The sequence below is a fragment of the Leucoraja erinacea genome, chromosome 18, assembly GCF_028641065.1.
Source record: "Leucoraja erinacea ecotype New England chromosome 18, Leri_hhj_1, whole genome shotgun sequence".
NCBI classification, from domain to species: Eukaryota; Metazoa; Chordata; class Chondrichthyes; order Rajiformes; family Rajidae; genus Leucoraja; species Leucoraja erinaceus.
In genome coordinates, this window is record NC_073394.1 from 17077199 (window position 1) to 17096369 (window position 19171).

The 19171-nt window shown below is 38.5% G+C and overlaps 1 protein-coding gene across 1 annotated transcript in view; it reads right to left on the bottom strand.

Moving 5' to 3' along the window:
* accs (1-aminocyclopropane-1-carboxylate synthase homolog (Arabidopsis)(non-functional)) overlaps nt 1-19171 on the bottom strand; it is a 36268-nt gene that overhangs the window by 4335 nt on the left and 12762 nt on the right. The window contains exons 6-15 of the mRNA XM_055649406.1: nt 18378-18447; nt 17676-17742; nt 15469-15566; nt 14833-14910; nt 13903-14003; nt 12760-12849; nt 8378-8423; nt 4967-5108; nt 2674-2816; nt 1017-1170 (exon numbers count right to left, since the gene is read on the bottom strand). Of these exons, the coding sequence (XP_055505381.1) occupies nt 1017-1170; nt 2674-2816; nt 4967-5108; nt 8378-8423; nt 12760-12849; nt 13903-14003; nt 14833-14910; nt 15469-15566; nt 17676-17742; nt 18378-18447 (989 nt within the window). The remainder of the gene's footprint in view (nt 1-1016; nt 1171-2673; nt 2817-4966; nt 5109-8377; nt 8424-12759; nt 12850-13902; nt 14004-14832; nt 14911-15468; nt 15567-17675; nt 17743-18377; nt 18448-19171) is intronic.

A 19171-nucleotide genomic window follows, 5' to 3' on the forward strand; every position in this document is an offset into this window, starting at 1 on the left:
ATATGCGGCTAGAGGAATCAAGAGGATAAATCAAAGATGGGCACGATAGCACAATTTTCATAAACCTGGAACATTTGGATCCAGGGACATCCGGACTTCCATCGGATTGCAACTGGGATAAGAAGATGGTCGACGTAGCCCAAATGACTGTGAGTGAAGTAAGTGAATGTAGCAAAGACCACCAAGGATCTGGGAGGATTTGGAGGGTGGGGTTTGCCAGGTATGTTCTTGGTACATAACTCAGTTGTGGCAGAACTGGACATTCCATCCCCTGAGTACAGGACCTGCAAGCCCTGGAGCTGGGAGGTTGCATAACACAGGATGATCACACCAGGTTGGTGATGCCAGAAATGACAAGTACAAGCTTATCTTTACCTGGGTAGTTCTGTCCCAATAAATTACACCATGTCTCTGATTAAATATAAAAAATCTACACTTTATACTATGGGAAAGAACATATGGGTCTGCACCATGCAATCTTGTACTCATGAAATACCTGGTTATTTTCAACCAAGAGGGCACCATACTTGTTTTTAGGGCAATGTAATCAAATCAGTTTTCTCCTTCCAAATACTGAGAATTCCCAAGAGTTGCAATTGTTCCCAAGTATAATTGCAACTTAACCACCAACTGAATGGCAACAAGTCAAATGACTTTGGTGGGTTGTTGCCGGGTCACGGTGGACAAGACGATGGGTAATTGATTCCCAGCATCAATATTGGAACAAAGTAGATGACAGTTGGTTTGCAATAAGAATCATTGCAATGATTTCAAATCATTAGAAAAAATATTTTATAATATTGTGATTTGTATGTTTGAACTCAAACTACCTTCCATCTATCTATTGATTTTCTGTAATAACTGAAACTGGAACATCTGAATTGTACTTAAGTGTTCTGCTCATTAGCTACAAAAGCACTTGTGGCAAATGCATATTTAGATGGGATAGAGAGGCTAACAAAGAAGAAAACTCCAAATGGAACCAAGTAGATGAAAGTTATTGTAACTGTACTCACCTAGTTGTAGTCTACTGGTTTTGTCAGCAAACACAATGCTGAACCATCCAGGTTCACAGCACCCAAATGATTTCCCACTGCTGAGAAGGATTTTATTTTTAAGAAATCGCTTCCATAGTTTTGTTTCTTCTTCAAATGTCGGATTCCTTAAATACTGGATAGAAAGATGCGCACACATTACATTTGTAATTTTCATTGCTGAATCATGGAACACAAGTTCTTATCTAACCGTTGCCAACATACTAGGTCTCAAAACTGGAGATATGCCTGGACACAAACTGGAAAATATGATTCTGCAATGAAAGACTTCAATTCAATAAAACATAAGAGGATCCAATTGTTTAAGAATAATAAATTAGTAAGACTTACAAAATACTCAATCACCATAATTATTATTAATCCCTTCTCTAAAACCCATCCTTTACCCTCCAGCCTTGAGATTTACGGTCCTGTCAGCATACTGTACTTTGTTCTGAATCACCATCTCATCCTCAGGCCAACACTCCTGTTGCCTCAAGTTTGTTCTCCTTTTCTCACTATTTCCTTTCAACATCTCCCTGAACAGGTGTCTGTCTTTGCTAAGCAGTAAAACAGCCCCATACAAAATCCCTTATACCAAAGTTTCCCAACCTGGGGTAAGTTTGTTGATTCTGGATTTGTACATATTTTTTTCTCATTGACTGACTGTGTTTGGTTCTGGTATACCGGTATCTGTTCATCATTACTTGTTCATAAATATGTTAAATAACATTGTTATGTGCTATTAAAGTTGCCTGGGGTAAACGGGACGAAAAAGGTTGGGAACCCCTGCCCTATACTGTTGCTGTGTGTAGTTTTCCTCTGCATGATCTCTCCACAATTTTTTATCTCTACTTCAATTCATTTGCTGTTCAAATTGTCATCTCTGCATTTGTCATCTCTGCTCTCAACAATTGGCAGGATGCCTAAATCATGTATAATTACCCTGAGAGCTTAAATCCTCTGTATTGTTCATACATATAGCATATAAAGCAAAAATGACCTAAATTAATCTTATGTTCTTGAAACTTCATGGTAGTGATAGTAAGGAAAGTCCGATATGTTGAAAGACTTACTTTTACCAAACACTATGTTACACAGCACAGTCCAAATGCACAAATAGAATACATTGCACCCCATGAACTAACACAACCCTAATCCTACTTCAACAACAGAACACTATGGCAGTACCAATGACTTAGTTTTTATTTTCTATTTTTATTTTCTATGCAATGTTCCTCCTTGCATGTTGTTTGAATTGATGTACCCATGATGTGGTTGCAAGCAAGATTTTTCATTACACCTGTACCTCACCGTACTTGTGCATATGACAATAAACTCGACTAGATATTCTAAAATATGCCCGTCACTCTTGCTTCTCAATGCATTATGATGATAGATTTCTATGGCTGCATAACCATACCATCACCTTCCATCTTGAGTCCCTCCCACATGAATGAGATCCTACAAAGTCCCTTGGTCTGAAATCAGAAGATTCAAAATATGAAAAAACATTATTTTTAAACAATTTTATTACATTATAGAAGGAATATATTGAAACAACTGAAAAGAATCCTAAATAAATTTCTGGTACAGAAATGAAAGATTCCTTTATATCCGTCTACTGTGCAGTGAATACCTTTCTAAAATCAGCCCAGATGTGATGGCCTGCCTGCGGGTTCAAGAAAGGAATGTCCATTGCTATTAATTCATTTGTCATACACTTGTGGGCAGTTTTTAATCTGGCTCGATTTGTTGGTAAAAAAACACGATTGAACCAATCTACAGAGAAATAGAAAAAAAAATTTACACAGACGGCATGTCCTAATCTTGTAAAAGAAAATCTGTTATCCAATTTATAGAGAAGCATTTTTACATCAAACAATTAAAACAGTACTATTTTATCACATTACTTTTATAACTGGAATGCTGGAATTCAGTATTAATTTTATGTAAGTTCAACTCGCTGGCTTTCCGCTCTGCACTGGACCACTTGGACAATAGAAGGACGTCTTTTTATATAACATATAAATCGCATGTAAAAATCGTATAATTAGATATCCTTTTTGCAGGACTTTTTACAGGACTAATTTCCAATCTATAAATATAAATCAAAATACTGTAGGTAAACATAACAGATCATAATTCAGTCTCAGTCTCTTACAGAGAATATAAAAATGTAAACAGGACCCACTAATTTTAAGTTAAAGAAAATATACTCCGTTACATTTTGATTATTAAATATAGCCTATTTTGTATTGACTAATACGTTACTAAAGAAAGATATGATACCTTATTCATTTTTTATATCTCATCCCTCCCCACTCTCCTTTTGATTGATACTTAGCCAATGAATGAAGTTTTGACTCTACAAGGGTGCTGGGCTAGCTCATCTCAGTGGCATGATGATACTCAGAAGGTGTTTCAACTGGTTTAAGCAAAACTAATCTAGAAAAGGAAAACTAAAGGCTGTTATTCTTATGGCAGTTCAGTATTCAGTCATGTGTTGAAAAAAAATGGACGTGCATGGTTGTGTTTGGAAAAGAGAAGAATTTAGCTTAACTATAAAACCCTTCAAAATCTAACTTGCTGAGTCAGATTTTTATTTAACATATTTGGTTCAGCCTCCAAACCTGGTCTGTAAAAGTGTACCTTCAGGAAAGTGTGAGGAGAATACCCTTAAATCAGTTAAAACAAAAGGTAACACAATAAAACTGATAATCTGCCACCTTGAATTTGATGGATGCGGGCTGGCAGATTTTCCAGACCATCAGGTGTTATTCCTATTAATACCCAACACACTTTTGATTTGCTTTTTTTTTGTGTCACATAATAGCATAATAAATTCTCCATTGATCCACGTGAGTTTGAAGGAGTACAGGAGCAGGGCCTGGTGAATTTAAAGGTAGTATGGTTTTCGGTGAGTTATAGAGTCGTATAGCGAGGAAAGCATTTGGCCCAACTTGCCAATGCTGAGTTAATAGGGAATGTGTGAAACAGAACCAGGCGAGACAGAAGTCCAAAGATTGGGATTTTTTGTATTGGATTGGCAATCTTTGATAACTACTTGTTGACATCCTAGTTACACCATGGTTTAATGTAAAAGATGATGTAATACCCATTGCCTATACGAGTAACTTTTTAAAAAGCTCTTTATCATACGTAGACACTAGGAACTGCAAATGCTGAAATCATGAACAAAGACAAAGTACTGGAGGAACTCAGCAGGCCATGCAGCATCTGTGGAAGGGATGGATAAGCAACTCCAGATCAAGACCTTCAGACCGATTGTAGTAGGGGGAAAAGAGGTGGAGGGTGGGGCAAAATCTGGCAATTGATACGTGGATACAGGTGAGGGGGGTTTTGATCGGCAGATGAGTGGAATTAGTGACAAGGGCTTGAGATAAAAGGGTATTGGTTAATGAGAGGAGTGAAATGTAAATCCAGAGAAAGGGATAAAGGTTGAAAGGGACAGGGGTAAGGGGGGAAAGAGGGGTAGGATAATGGGAGAAATGGGTACACACCAGGTGTGGGGCAGGCCCAGGAAAGTGAGATGGGGAAAATGTGGTGTTACTAAAAATTTGGATAATGCAATATCCATTCCGTTGGGTTGTAAGCTTTTCATGGAATACGAGGTGTTGTTCCTCTGGTTTGCAAGTGACCTCGCTCTGGAATTGGGGAGTCCCAGAACAGAAAAGATGGTATATGACTGGGAAGGGGAGTTAAAATGGTAAACAACTGGGAGATCCAGCAAACCTTGCGAGACTGAGCATGTGTTTGGTGAAATGGTCACCTCTATTGCAATCAGCCTAGCTTTCCAATCCAGGCAAAGCAATGTATTTCATGTGAAGCACTACCAATTCATTGATTAATGGACATATACATTCTATGTACTGTTGGAACATGGGGCTTTCTCCACAATGCATTCTTACCTTGGTCTCTCAGTAACTGTGCTACCATATGTTGTGTGGCAGCTGGAACACCATGGAAGTGTGACAGTTGGCCAAGGGCATTAATAACATCAGCATTCTCAGTGTGTAGAGTACCGACGTGAAGTCCACTGGCTGTAAAATCCTAGACAACAAAAAAACATGATTCATTTAATTATCTCCTGATATTGCTCACTGCTTCTCAATTTGTTTTTGGCATGCAATTTTTTATCCCAAATTGTCAAGCAAGCAAGGCCAAGCAACACGGTCCCTGGAAATCAGATACAAATCCGAGACATCACCGGTTTGATATTTCGAATGCCCAGGAACAAAGGAAGCTGCAGAAAGTGGTGGACATTCCCAGTTCATCATGGGCACTGACCTCTCCACCATCGAAGGGATCTCAAGAGCACTGTCTCAAAAAGATAGCTCATATCACGAAAGACCCACAGAACCCTGGTAACACTCTCATCTCACTACTTCCATCTGGAGGAAAGTACAGGAGTCTAAAAACCGTGACCTTCAGGTTCAAGAACAACTTTTTCCTAGCAATAATCTAGCTCTTGAACGCCGCAGCACCCTAAACGCAATCCTTTCTCAGTAACTATGATGCATTATGGACTTTATTTTGTTTGTATTATGTACTTTGGTTTTGCTCTATTGTGGTTTGTTACTTTGTATTACTAATAATGAAATTTATTGTATAACTGATTCTTGTATATCTATGTGTTGTTGCATTAAGGCACCTGTAAAGTTGCCAGTACTTGTTCCTTGCCAGTTTGCCAGTCCAGTTCCTTGTCAGTACATATGACAATTAAATACTCTTGACCTGATGAAATAGATTTTGCTCATGCAACATAATCCGCAGTGTACATTCACTGTAATGTGTTGCTGGTGGCTTGGAACAAGTTTATCTGCAATTTCAGATTACAAAGACAATAGTTACACAATGGTAAATTTAAGGGTTATTCCGCCTCTGATGATCAGTATATGCTATTTTAGATACATAAAATATCAGTGATCTGAAGCTCAGGCAGATTCTTATGACTGAATGGTCCAGATTTTGCATAATTGGTGATAATGGTGAAATCACCAACATTTTCCTTCATTAATCTATGAAACCGACACTGATCATGGTTTTGTGCTATGCAAAATTTGAACTTTTTACTGATTCAATGTCTTACTACAGGCTTCGTTTTTGTTGCTTTCTTCAACAGAATCAAAGGATATCTGAAGTTAAACCACTTTAGATTTATCCGCACTGTAGAATACCCTGCAAGTTTTGACGTGAAGGCCAAGCAAATTTTTGATGACGACATACTAAGCCATTGATAACTGCTGAGCAAACCTTGCATCAAAGATGACTGTGGTTGTTGGAAGTCAATCATCTCATCCCAAGGCCCATGGATACTGTAGGAGTTCCTTGAGGCAGTGTCTAAGGCCCAACTATCTTCAGCTGCTTCATCAATCACCTTCCTTCTACAGGTTGGAAGTGGGGGACATTCACTAATGATTTCGTAATGTCCAATTGCATCCACAATTCCTCACCACATGAAGAAGTCCATGCTTGCATCAGCAAGACCTAGACAACATCCAGGCATGGATAAGCAGCAGGACACATTCACGCCACAGCAGTAGCAAATAATTACGTTAAACAAAAAAGTCTGGTCACATACTCCTGACATTCAATGGAATTACCATTGCCAGTTTCCCCACCATCAACATTCTGTGGCGTTTAACATTCAGAAATTTCACCAGCTTGCTTCACATAGCACAATAATCACTATCTCCACTCAAGAACTCAAGGCTGAGCTTCAAATGCTGGCCTTGTTATCAATCCTTTAAAGATTCAATGTTGGCCTTGGATTACCTTGCAGCACTTTAGTCAGCAGGGACCCTGTCCTCCAGTTCTCACAATATTTTCACTGCTACTCGGAAATGCATGATAATCATCAAGATTATGTAGCCTTTACTGCAGAACTTCATAAAAGGATCACAACAATAAAACAGCCTAATAAGCCAATTTGGCTCACTTCTTTTTGGAAATGATTTAACATCTGTTTCCTTTGTGTTTTCCAGTATCTATCTCTTTGCAAGTATTTAACTGATTCCCACAGAAGGGAGTTAACAAATTCTGCTTTAATCACATTTGATAGAAAGAATGCTACTATTAAGAAAGTTTTAGCTATTCTTTATTTTAAACATTCATTGATCAGGGCTTATGACCATCAAAGGAAGGTAACATCAGTGAATTATAGCATCAACTGAGTCATTCAGCTAACTTCAAGATAAGTGTTCATGCTTTACAATATTTTCCTATAGCTCAACCTTCTATTTCAGTACTAATCACTTCTTGATTAGAGGATTTTTCACAAATTCCTTCCTTCCTGGAATAAACTAAATAGTACAGAGATAAATTGAACAGAGTTTCTATTTTTGTTAAAATGATTCTCCTGTAGCTTTAGATATAAACGCATGAGAGGCTTAGCTTGTGCGAAAAGGAAGGACCTATTCCCTTAGCTGAGAGACTAATTACAAGGAAGCATAGGTTGTGGGTAGAAGGATTAGAGGAGAGCTGAGGAAAAACTATTTACCCAAAGAGTGGTAAGGACTTGGAATTGTGTGTCTGAAAGAATTATGAAGACAGAAATCATGAGTGGATTTATAAAAGGAACCAAGAAAATGAAAACTAGGAATAACATCAAAAGTTTGATTTTAAACTGATATAACCACAAGGCTAAATGCCTCCTTCTGGATTAAGATATTTAGGAATCCATCAAGTCCCCTGCACCTCCTACAAAATATAGTAAGGTATTAGCTCTGGGCAGCGCCACAGCAGTTCAGTCGAATGGCCCTCCTTAATATATCCCCAGATTAATTCAGAAGTGACAAGGCTCATCATGGGAGATGCAAACCAGCATGTTACCATTTTCCGGCACAACATGTAAAAGTGCCAATTCACTGTTTCATTTTGCTACTTTAACACATTCTACGTTGCTGTTTTAATGAAAGGCATGCAGAGAGTGGATGTGAGAATATGTTTCTACTAGTGGGAGAGTCTAGGACCAGAAGGCACAGCATCAGAATAGAAGGACGTACCATTAGATGATGAGGAATTTCTTTATTAGAAATGTATTTATTTAGAGGGTGGTAAATCATTGCCTCAGATGGCTGTGGAGGCCAAGGCTTTGGGCATTTTTAAAGCAGAGATTGACATATTTTTGATTAGTAAGGGTGTTAAAGGTTACAGAGAGAAGGCAGGAGAATGGGATTGAGAGGGAAATGCACATCAGATGAATGAATGGTGGGATAGACTCAATGGGACGAATGGCCTAATTCTGCTCCTATGACCTCTGAACTTTAACATCACATTATCTCTCGCGTTGACGCAGATGCCACGGTGGATGCATTTACCTTTCTAATTCCCCACATAACATGAGTTCTCTGTGGATCAGGGAGCCTGAAAAACAATACCAGACAACCATCAATATTGTACATATAAATATTTTAAAAAGCTCACACAATGTATACTAATGTGGACAAGGTAAAATTATGCAAGATAACCATGATCAGCCATGATCATATTATGCAAGCCTACTCCTGCACCTAATTTCTATGTTTCTATAACATAAATGTGTTTTGAATTATCAGGTGAAAAAAACAAAGGCTGCTATTACTGAACTTGTAGGTTGACTATGCATTTTAGTGCTTACCTTGCACTACCTGCAACCTCCGGCATCCATCTTCAACTAGCATTGCAACCGGGCTTCGACTAAAAAATTACTGATCTTTAAAACGGCAACCTATTTTTAGTCGCAGCAAGTATTGAATTTTTTGAAATAATCGCCGGAACATAGAAGAAGCGGAAACCACTTTCGACCATTAGGGAGACTGACAAAAACCTCCGGGAACCACATGGGGCGCAAAGTCTCCAGAGGTTTTCGTTCAGGTTTTCTAAGTGGGACAGGGGCATTACCCTCTGGCAGCTGACAGGGAGACAATTACAAAATCAGATGGTTCTTTACTGAGTGTAATGATTATCACACCTATGTCCCTGGCACATTCTCCTCTTCTTAGATTGTAATGTATATAAAGGTAACTATAACTTTAAGAACTGAGTACTATAATGGTATTATTTGTGTCATGTAAAATATTCTATATCTTATCAGTCTCGTGAATATGTGTGAGTATGCACAGTGCACTTTTGCAAAATAAGGAAGACCTACACTGGCAACAGTGTGTACTGAAAACCTGTGCTTGTTTCTATCTACATGCTGAAACCGTAATTCAGTATCTTACGATGGTGACGATGATCAGATAGAGTTTGTGAACTCAACCTCCGAATACAATGCAGGATTGTTTTGCAATATGCAGCATTGTTTAACGTTTTAAACAGCAAATATGAAGCTGTGTCGCAGTTGTTTGTGAACTGGACACGAGAGGCCACAGATCCTTCTATGCAAGGGACTGTAGTTTAAAACAGCAGCTGTACAAATCGTCTAGAGTTTGTCAGGCTATCTTTGTCTTGTGCCCAGGGGGCAAGATGGCATCCTCGGGACACATAGGCCGACTAGGGACTTTCGACAAGAACTGTGAAACCTTTACCTCGTACTGTGAGCGAATGGAAAGGTTTTTTTGCAAATTACATTATTGAAGCTGAAGAAGCAGAGGATGATGATCAAGTGCAGGTAAGAGCACAAAACAAGGCCATCCAAGAACAAAATAAAGCCAATATTATGAAGCTCTCACTAACATCCTAGCCCCAGAGAAAGCAAGGAATGTTTCATTTGAGACTGTTCTTGCAAAACCTGATGCTCACTTCAACCCCAAGAGATTGCAGAAAGTTACAAATTTCACACAAGAAATCAGAAGTCTGGTGAGACTGTGGGTGAGAACATTATCTCACTGAAGAAGTTGTCTCTACACTGCAATTTTGAGACATTTCTGGATCGAGCTTTGCATGATAGATTTGTATGTGGAATGCTGGATGAGCGAATCCAATCAAAATTAATGACACACCAACCCTTACCTTTGATTTAGCATGCAAAACTGCTTTGGCCATGGAGATGGCATGTCAAAGTGCACATGAGTTTTGACCAACACATGCTGGCACAGTCAACAGTCAAAAAGTAGTTCCAAAACACAAGCATGACAAGACTGGGAAAAGGCCTTCACAGGAAAGTTCTGGGAAATGCGCAGCTATGTGCTATTGATGCAATGGCCAACATAAAGCAAATAAGTGGCAGTTCACTATCAAAGTGCCACAACTATCAAAAGAAAGACCATATTGCAGCAGCATGTAGAGTGCCATCACATGATAAAGCTAAACAAAAGGCTGGAGAAAACCACATGCATGGGATTCATAACCTTGAAGAACACCCAGAGAGTAATGAACTTGGACTGTACGGCATTTATACTATGAACGGTCGGTCTGGAGATGAAGACTTTCAGACAAGGGTCAAAGTGAACAATCCATACATCAATACTATGTGTATTGATACCGCTACTGATTGCACAATTATAAGCAAAGACACCTTATATTGTCCAAGTTTAGCAATATGCCTATCACAGAAACAAGCGTTCAACTGAAAACGTAATCTGGAGAAGTATTGGAGGACGTGTTAGAAGTGTGCACATAAATCATATGATCCCAGCAAAGGATGAACCGGTACAAGAGCAAAGCATAGACGAAGAAGTCGATCTGTCAGACTTTGGAATAATAGCAAAGTCTTACATCTACTTCTTTGTCTATGATTTGATCTTATACCGGTTCATCCCTAGCTGGGATCATATGGTTTATGTGCACACTTCTAACACATCCTCCAATTTCTACCTTTCCAGTCACAGCAGCTGAAATTGCTGCTGAAACTCAAAAGGACACAGTGCTAAAGCCAGTATACGAACAAACTTTGTGTGGATGGTCAGAAATAAAACCAAGTACTAATCACCTAAAACCTTATCACAATAAACAACATGAACTGTCATGTAAGCAAGGGTGTTTTAAATGGGGGTCACAGAGTAGTAATAGGTTAAGACAAAGATTGCTTAAAGAACTCCATCGTGAACACACAGGTACTGTGGAAATGAGGTCTACAGCCAGAGGTTGCATGTATTGGCCAGGATTGGACAATGACAGAGAAGCAATGGCAAGCAAATGTAAATCTGTCAGAGTTGTAGAGGTAGGCCTTCCCAAACCCCTTTGCAAACATGGTCTTGGCCTACTTGACCTCTTCAGAGGATTCATGTGGATTTTTGTGAACCCGGGAATAATAATTTTCTTGTTTTGGTAGATAGTCACTCAAAGTGGATTGAGGTGGTACATATGGGTACAAACACAACAACAGAAAGAACAATATACACATTGCGGTCTATCTTTGCTTGTCATGGATTACCTGAAGAGCTTGTCTCTGACAACGGCCCCCAATTTCGTGCTGCACTGTTCCAAACTTTCATGTAGCTAAATGGTATCAAGCATACCTTAGTGCCAACCTACCGTCCGGCATCTAACGGCGCAGCTGAAAGGTCAGTCAGGATAGTCAAAGGAGCTCTCAAGAAACAAGTTCTTGAAGGGAATTCAAAATTCAGTATGTCACAGCGGCTAGCTAGTTTCTTACTGAAATATCGTACCATGCCACAATCTATCGCAAGGTATAAGCCAGCTGAACTAATGAAAAGAAGGCTCAGAAATAGACAGAGTTTGGCTCTACCTAACTTATCTCCTAAGGTTGAACGAAAACAATCTGATCAGAAACGTCATTATGGTGGAAGTCCAAAAGGATGTAGGTTTGATACCCATGATTAGGTTCATGTTCTCAGCCCCCCCTTACAATGCAAAAAATGGGATGTGGGAATAGTAGTTGAAGTGTGTGGTGCCAGGAGGTAGTTGGTAGAAATTGGAGGACATGTTAGAAATGTGCACATAAACCATACGATCCCAGCAAGAGCAAAGCACTGTCGAAGAAGTAGATCTGTGGCATTATTCCAAGTTCGGATATAAAATCAGAATCTCCAAAGAAAGTAGAGATAAGGGTAAATGATGCTGAACTTGACTTTCCTTTAGAACCACAACATGACACTCCCCCTAAAGCGCTCAGGAGATCAGAAAGAGTGCGTAAACCAGTCGTCAGATTAACTTTATAAAATTATTCTTTATTAGTTTGTCTAATTTACAAGTTATTTTACTTTCTAAGGGGAGAGCAGTGTAGTGTATATAATTATAACTGTAACTTTAAGAACTGAGTACTTTCATGGTAAGATTTATTTTGTGTGATATAGTCTATATCTTATCAGTCTCGTGAATATGTGTGAGTATGCGCAGTGTACTTTTGCAAAATAAAGAAGACTCACACTGGCAACAGTGTGTACTGAAAACCTGTGCTTGTTTCGATCTACATGCTGAAGCCGTAATTTCTTACATAGATGAGGGAGATGAATTTGCAGCAGAAATACCTCTTGATACCTGACATTTGCTAGGGCTGGAGTTAGGGGTGAAGGCAGGACAATTCGTGTTTAAGGAACAATTGAAAGGACTGAGGAAACAGTTGTGGGTCAGTTACTGGGATTAGGTGGGGTGGGGATTTGGGGAGGGTGGATGGCAGAGGTGGGTGTGTGTCAGCCTCACCCCGTAGAGAGAGCAAGTGGGCATCTATGTTCCTCAATAACTCACCTCAGAGGCTCTTTAAAAAAGACAATGGGTTTCTGACAGAAGATAATATAAAATTCAAGCACACCAATAATTGTAAAAGCAGCAAAATAATTAAGAGACGTACAATATTTAATATTAAAGTAAGACTCACTTGTTAAAGCTGAGGATACTTTGGAATGAGTTTACGTCATCAAATACCGAAAGCATGTACACTTCATCCACAATTACATGCAATTTGTATCTACATCACCAGAGGAACAAAAAACAGAATCTAAATAACTTATTCATAAATCTCAATCAATTCAAAGGTTCTGATTTTTTCCCCCACAAGGTAACCAGTCGTTTTGCTTATTAATAGCATAGCGATATGGTAGAACCAACATGATCTTTGGGCAGAAAAAGTAGCCTCAACTAAAATATTAGAATCAGCAGTCTTTTTTGGATCCTATGACACTAGTCATAGATTCATAGCATCATAGAGTGATACAGTGTGGAAACAAGCCCTTCGGCTCAACTTGCCCACACCGGCCAACATGTCCCAGCTATGGACCTGCCAGCATTTGGTCCATATCCCTCCAAACCTGTCCTATCCATGTACCTGTTTAACTGTTTCTTAAATGTTGGGATAGTCTACTTTAAAAAAAATCTGATGGAAAGTGTATGCACAAAGTATATCCTACTGATCCATGCTACTGGATAGGTTAAAATGAATGAATTGTACCAGTTGGGTATTCTTGTCATTGATTACATTTTTCTGCTGGTTAAATTGATCCAAAATATAGTAGTACAAAATAGAATAAAAGAACTTGAACCATGCTTTGGAATCAAACTTCAGAATCATCCATTTTGCCTTCAAACATACAAGGATATATCCTCAATTGTATCAGCAAGCCTTAATAATCTATACACACAGAAACAAGAGAGTGATTTCTCAACAGGATGCGTAGAAATATGAAATTATATTTTTAATGCCAAAATAAAGTACATCTACACAAACAAACAATGAATGATATTCCATCCTCCCAAGGAAATATGTTAGCTGTGATAAAGATTCAGACCGAAGGCCACTTTAAGTCTCAAGTGGAATTACAAGGACGGAAATGAGATGTACATAAGGTCATATATTAAAGATATTTAAGGTCATTTAATTTCTAAATTGGATGATCGGAACACCTAAGCGGACATCAGCAGGAGCATTTGATTGTTTTATTGAACATATAGTTTTAAAGTTTTCATGGAAATGTAACAAAGTAAAAACATACAATTTTTCATTCTGGAACTGCGAAAGTCTCACCTTTTAGCAAACTCAAGAAATTCTTTCATTTCTGTTGCTGAATAAATATCACCCAGGGGATTGTGAGGGTTTGTTAGAATCATGGCTGTGACCTTCTTACCCTGTGAATACACAGAAAAATTATTAGGGTTATTGCAAAACTACCTTACAATGAAAGATTAGTATAATTAGAGTGAAGATTTTAAGAGTCATTTTTGGAGTCATGCAATGGTAATTATAATACCCAAAAACAAAGTGCATCATTAAACATGTAATTATTTTTGTGTCAGTTACTTCAATTTACAAGTGTTTCCACCTTGCTTTCACTCTTAAATTTAATTTATAGTTTAGAGATACAGCTCGGAAACAGGCTCTTCAACTCATCGGGTCGGCACCGACCAGCGATTCCCGCATATTAACACTATCCTACACACATTAGGGACAATTTACATTTATACCAAGCCGATTTACATACAAACCTGTACATCTATGGAGTATGGGAGGAAACCAAAGATTTTGGAGAAAACCCACGCAGATCACGAGGAAAACGTACAAACTCGGTACAGACAAGCACCTGTAGTTAGGATTGAACCCAGGCCCCTGGCGCTGTAAGTCAGCAACTCTACTGCTGCGCCACAGTGCTGCCCAAATTGTGGAATATATTTTAAATAAACTATGAGATTGCTATTGTCTAACCCTTAATGTAATAACCTGACTTAGCACTGAAATTCCCATTCAGCTCAATGGGGATTCTGACCTGGAGCTGAGAAAGAAAAGGTTCAGTTCAATTAGTTTGTTTTTCTAAACATATTTTCCTCTTTCATTGTTGTAATTTATCGCAACAAAAGCCTTTCACTGTACCTCGGTACAAATGACAATAATCTAAACTGAAACCGAAACTGAAAAATTGCTATCTACGATCAAAACGATGAACATTTCTGAATCATTCACCTGGAGCTTTGCAGCTTCCATTGATTTTTTCAGCTTTCCCACTGTAAGTTGAAATGGACGTGTGTCACCATCAGTCACCTAAAACAAGGCCAAGGCAAATACACAGCAATACTTGGGTTTACACTTATAATTCTCTATGATATCAATTTCCACCTTTCTCAACTATATAATTAACAATACATGCAAACTGAAGCCAATACTAATGGCTCATCCAACTCTCCTTTGGCAAAACTATATGTATGTGCAGTTTGCATAGTTGGAGAACTGTGAACATTGGGATATGACGAGAATTTAAAAATACACTTTCCCCATTATGACGGGTGTGGCAGGACCCATAAATGAAAAGGAATCATGTTATGCATATAAGAGGCTGATGTATGCATTCTTATTCAATTCAAGGGTGTTTTAGCGAATTACATTGAAATGATATGTTCAACACACATCTTGAACAAAAATACTCTCTCAAATACTAGTTCTAAACACAACGTTGGTTCTTTAATTACAGTACAGATCTACCTTGCTTGAATACTTTGCATTCATCCAAACAGAAGCTTAAGATCTGGACAGATTTGACAATAAGCAGCTACTAAATACAAGGAACCACAACGTCAAATGTTCAGTTGTTTTTACTCTTACTTTGCTCTCCAAATGCACATGCAATGGTTTGACTTTGCTGTAGAGAAAAATATCATCCTTGATAACACCATAGTATGGTGTGGGTAGAAGAATTCTATCTGTCAACACAGAAGGAAAACAGTTACATTAAAGTCATTTTAGTAAATAGCCAGCAACTTAGAATTTAAATAGTCCTTTACTATTGAACAAAGCAATTTTATGAATGAATGAATGTATGAATGAATGAATGATTGAATGAATGAAACATCAGCACGCTTGTTGCAAGTAACCAATGTTCTATGGCTGAATAGTGAAACCGGTTTATGAAAACATTTTTTAAAAACAAGACAAATTTGTGGTTTTATTCAAAATTCTATTTTACTACTAAGCATCCTGATTTAGGTGCAAATATGGGATATAAATTAGTGTCAATGATAACATTGTTCAACAAGATCAAAATTTCCCCAGAAATGTGATGTACTATATGCGTGCTCATTGCACAGTGCAATTTGTGATACTAATCAATCATGTCTGTCACAATTGCACTTTCAACAATAGAATGTTATAGACAAGAGTTCAGGCAGATAAATGGTTTATTATTGTCAAATGCTATGAGGTACAGTGAAAAGTTTTGTTTTCAATAAGCCTTCCCACAATTTAGGCCATTAATTTGTGAACCAGTCCAACCATTTTCCATGACCATCTTGAAACATACAGAATTATGGTCATCGAACCCAAAGTGCTTCCAACCAATAATAAGGTAAACTCATCTACTATCACAAAACTGTTGTTCCTACAGCCATCTGCAAACTCCCTGTATATATTTCCTCTAATTCCTGCTGACTATTAGAGGGAGGGGGCAGGGTTACAGTATAATTCCATCAACGTGATCACTCTTTCTGTATTTTTAAGGTCTACCCAAATGGCCTTGCTGGATGTTTCCCGGCACATCCTCTCTTTGATCAATGCTGGAATCCCTCCTAAATTACCTCCATCTCTCTCACGCTGCAAGCATCAGTTTCCTGCAATATTGAGCTGCCAGTCCTGTCCATCACTCAATCACATTTCTGTGATAGCTATAATATCATAATCCCATGTGCCGATTCATGCTCCAAGTTCATCCAATGTCTTTTGCTATCGAGGGAGTGCAGCATAGGTTCACCAGGTTATGGCAGGACTGACATATGATGAAATAATGGGTCGACTGGGCTTGTATTCACTGGAATTTAGAAGGATGAGAGGATAGCTTACAGAAACATATAACATTCTTCAGGAATTGGACAGGCTAGATGCTGGAAAAATGTTCCCGATGTTCGGGGAGTCCAGAACCAGAGATCACAGTTTGAGAATATGGGGTAGGCCATTTAGGACTGCGATGAGGAAAAACGTTTTCACTCAGACAGTGATGAATCTGTGGAATTCTCTGCCACAGAAGGCAGTGGAGGCCAATTCACTGTATAATTTCAAGAGAGAGTTAGATTTAGCTCTTAGGGCTAACGGAACCAAGGGGTATGGGGAAAAGGCAGGAACAGGGTGCTGATTTTGGATGATCAGCCATGGTCATATTGAATGGCGGTGCTGGGTCGAAGAGCTGAATGGCCTACTCCTGCACTTATTTTCTATGTTTCTATGTCTTATCTGCAAGGCCTCTTGCTTTGAAGCAAACTAGCTGTTCAGACCATCCATGTTCCCTCTTCTGCCCCAAGCCTTGTCTGGCCTGCCTCCTAGACATGCAGCTTGAATCTCTATACTATAGTTCAACTTTCCCAACTGGATCATTGATAAAGCAGCTATTGATAACTGGACTATAGATGCTATCCTGGGGCAACAAGGAATACTAGCAGTAATGTCCTGAATCTGCAATGATTAGCCTGTAACAATCATGGGCATGTTTACCGGTTGAGAAAGGGGAGGTGGAGAAACCAAGGGTTTCAATGGCCCTTTGTTACTAACTCATTTGAATAGTGTTTGTAGCAAGCACAGTTACTCTCAATCCTGTTATATGTTTTAGTTTTAATATTTATTTCTGGATTAGGGACCGAGTTTTTAATTTATTTTTACAAGTCCATTTCAAACACTGACAGTAGTTTAAAAGGTAATTTTACAATATTGATATGTCAAATGTCATGGAACAACATCACATCCACAGTACAACTTTAACCGACTGAAAAGCAAAACCAATTATTTTGTTGTTCAAATAAACAACTACAGTTTCGACCTTCACCTACCTCCAGGATCACAGAGCACAGCAGACAATGAGGAAAAGAGAGATCCACATCCATTAACCACCACTATCTAGAATAATGACAAAAGTATTGAATGCATCATTCTTGGTTACAAAGTATTTTATGTAAAAGTATTACATTTGTAAGGAAAAATAACACCTACTCAAACTCCATCTGTAAACAAAATTGGGATACAAGGTGGTGTTCGTCCAATTTACATTTGGCCTCACTCTGGCAATGGAGGAGGCCCTGGCAAGAAAGATCAGAATGGGAATGGGAGTGAAAGTGGTTAGCAACCGGAAGATCTAGTAGGCATTGGCGGACAGAGTGACATTTGGCAAAATAGTTGCGGAGTCTACAATTGGTCTCACTGATTTACAGAAGCCCACATCGGGAACACTGGGCGCAGTAGATTGAAATATTTCCACAGGTACACAGGAATGCAGAGTTGGTGTTAGAACAGATCAGCCATGATCTTATTAAATCGCAGAGTAGACTTGAGGGTCTGAGTGGCATTCTCTTCCTCCTAGTTTGTAGGTTCAACCAGGCTATTGGACCAGGCTTATTAAAAGATCTGCCACAAAATGTCATGAAGAGATAAAAGTGATATTAACCATTCACATTCTCTGTAATACAGTTTATTAAAATTTATTTAATATGCCCAAATATTCCTTTTTTCTTTATATTGGTTACTCCATTACTCACGTTGTCAGGCTTGATGTATACAGATGCCTTACAGTGATGCGTCAAAAACCTTCCAACTTCCACTCTGAGACTGAGGTGACAGAAAAAAAGAAAAGACAAAAGGTGATAGATAAATATACCTCTTTCTTTCACATTTCTTCATGTTTAAATTCTGGCTTGAAGCAAAACATAATTATCAAAATTATCAGGTTAACAATATTATCAGGTTAAAAGAAGTAAGAAGTAAACAGTGTCAGCAATATTACTTAAATGCTTATATTTCTTTCTTATAAATGTAAGGCTATTTAGTATTATTGGAGCACTGTGACATGATCCTTTGTTGCTGGCTTCAAGGAGTGAAAAATGCAACATGGTGAGTTTCTGAACCAGAGTAATGTCGGGGTTTAATAGAGATAAGGAAATGTCAAGCAATGAAAAAGTTAACAGTTGAGTTTATCTACTTCAGTCAACCTTATAAATAATGAAACTTTGAAACTCAATGTGTACAAGATTAAACTTTTTGACACACTAAAAATAACAAAAAGGGTGAAATGACAGGAAAACTGCAGGCTGCCGCTCGCAGTGCCACACGATGTTTCTTAATCCCGTTCCTGCCTTCTCCCCATATCCCCTGACTCCGTTATCTTTAAGAGCCCTATCTAGCTCTCTCTTGAAAGTATCCAGAAAACCGGCCGAGGCAATCTGAGGCAGAGAATTCCACAGACTCACAACTCTCTGTGAGAAAAAGTGTTTCCTCATCTCCGTTCTAAATGGCTCACCCCTTATTCTTAAACTGTGGCCCCTGGTTCTGGACT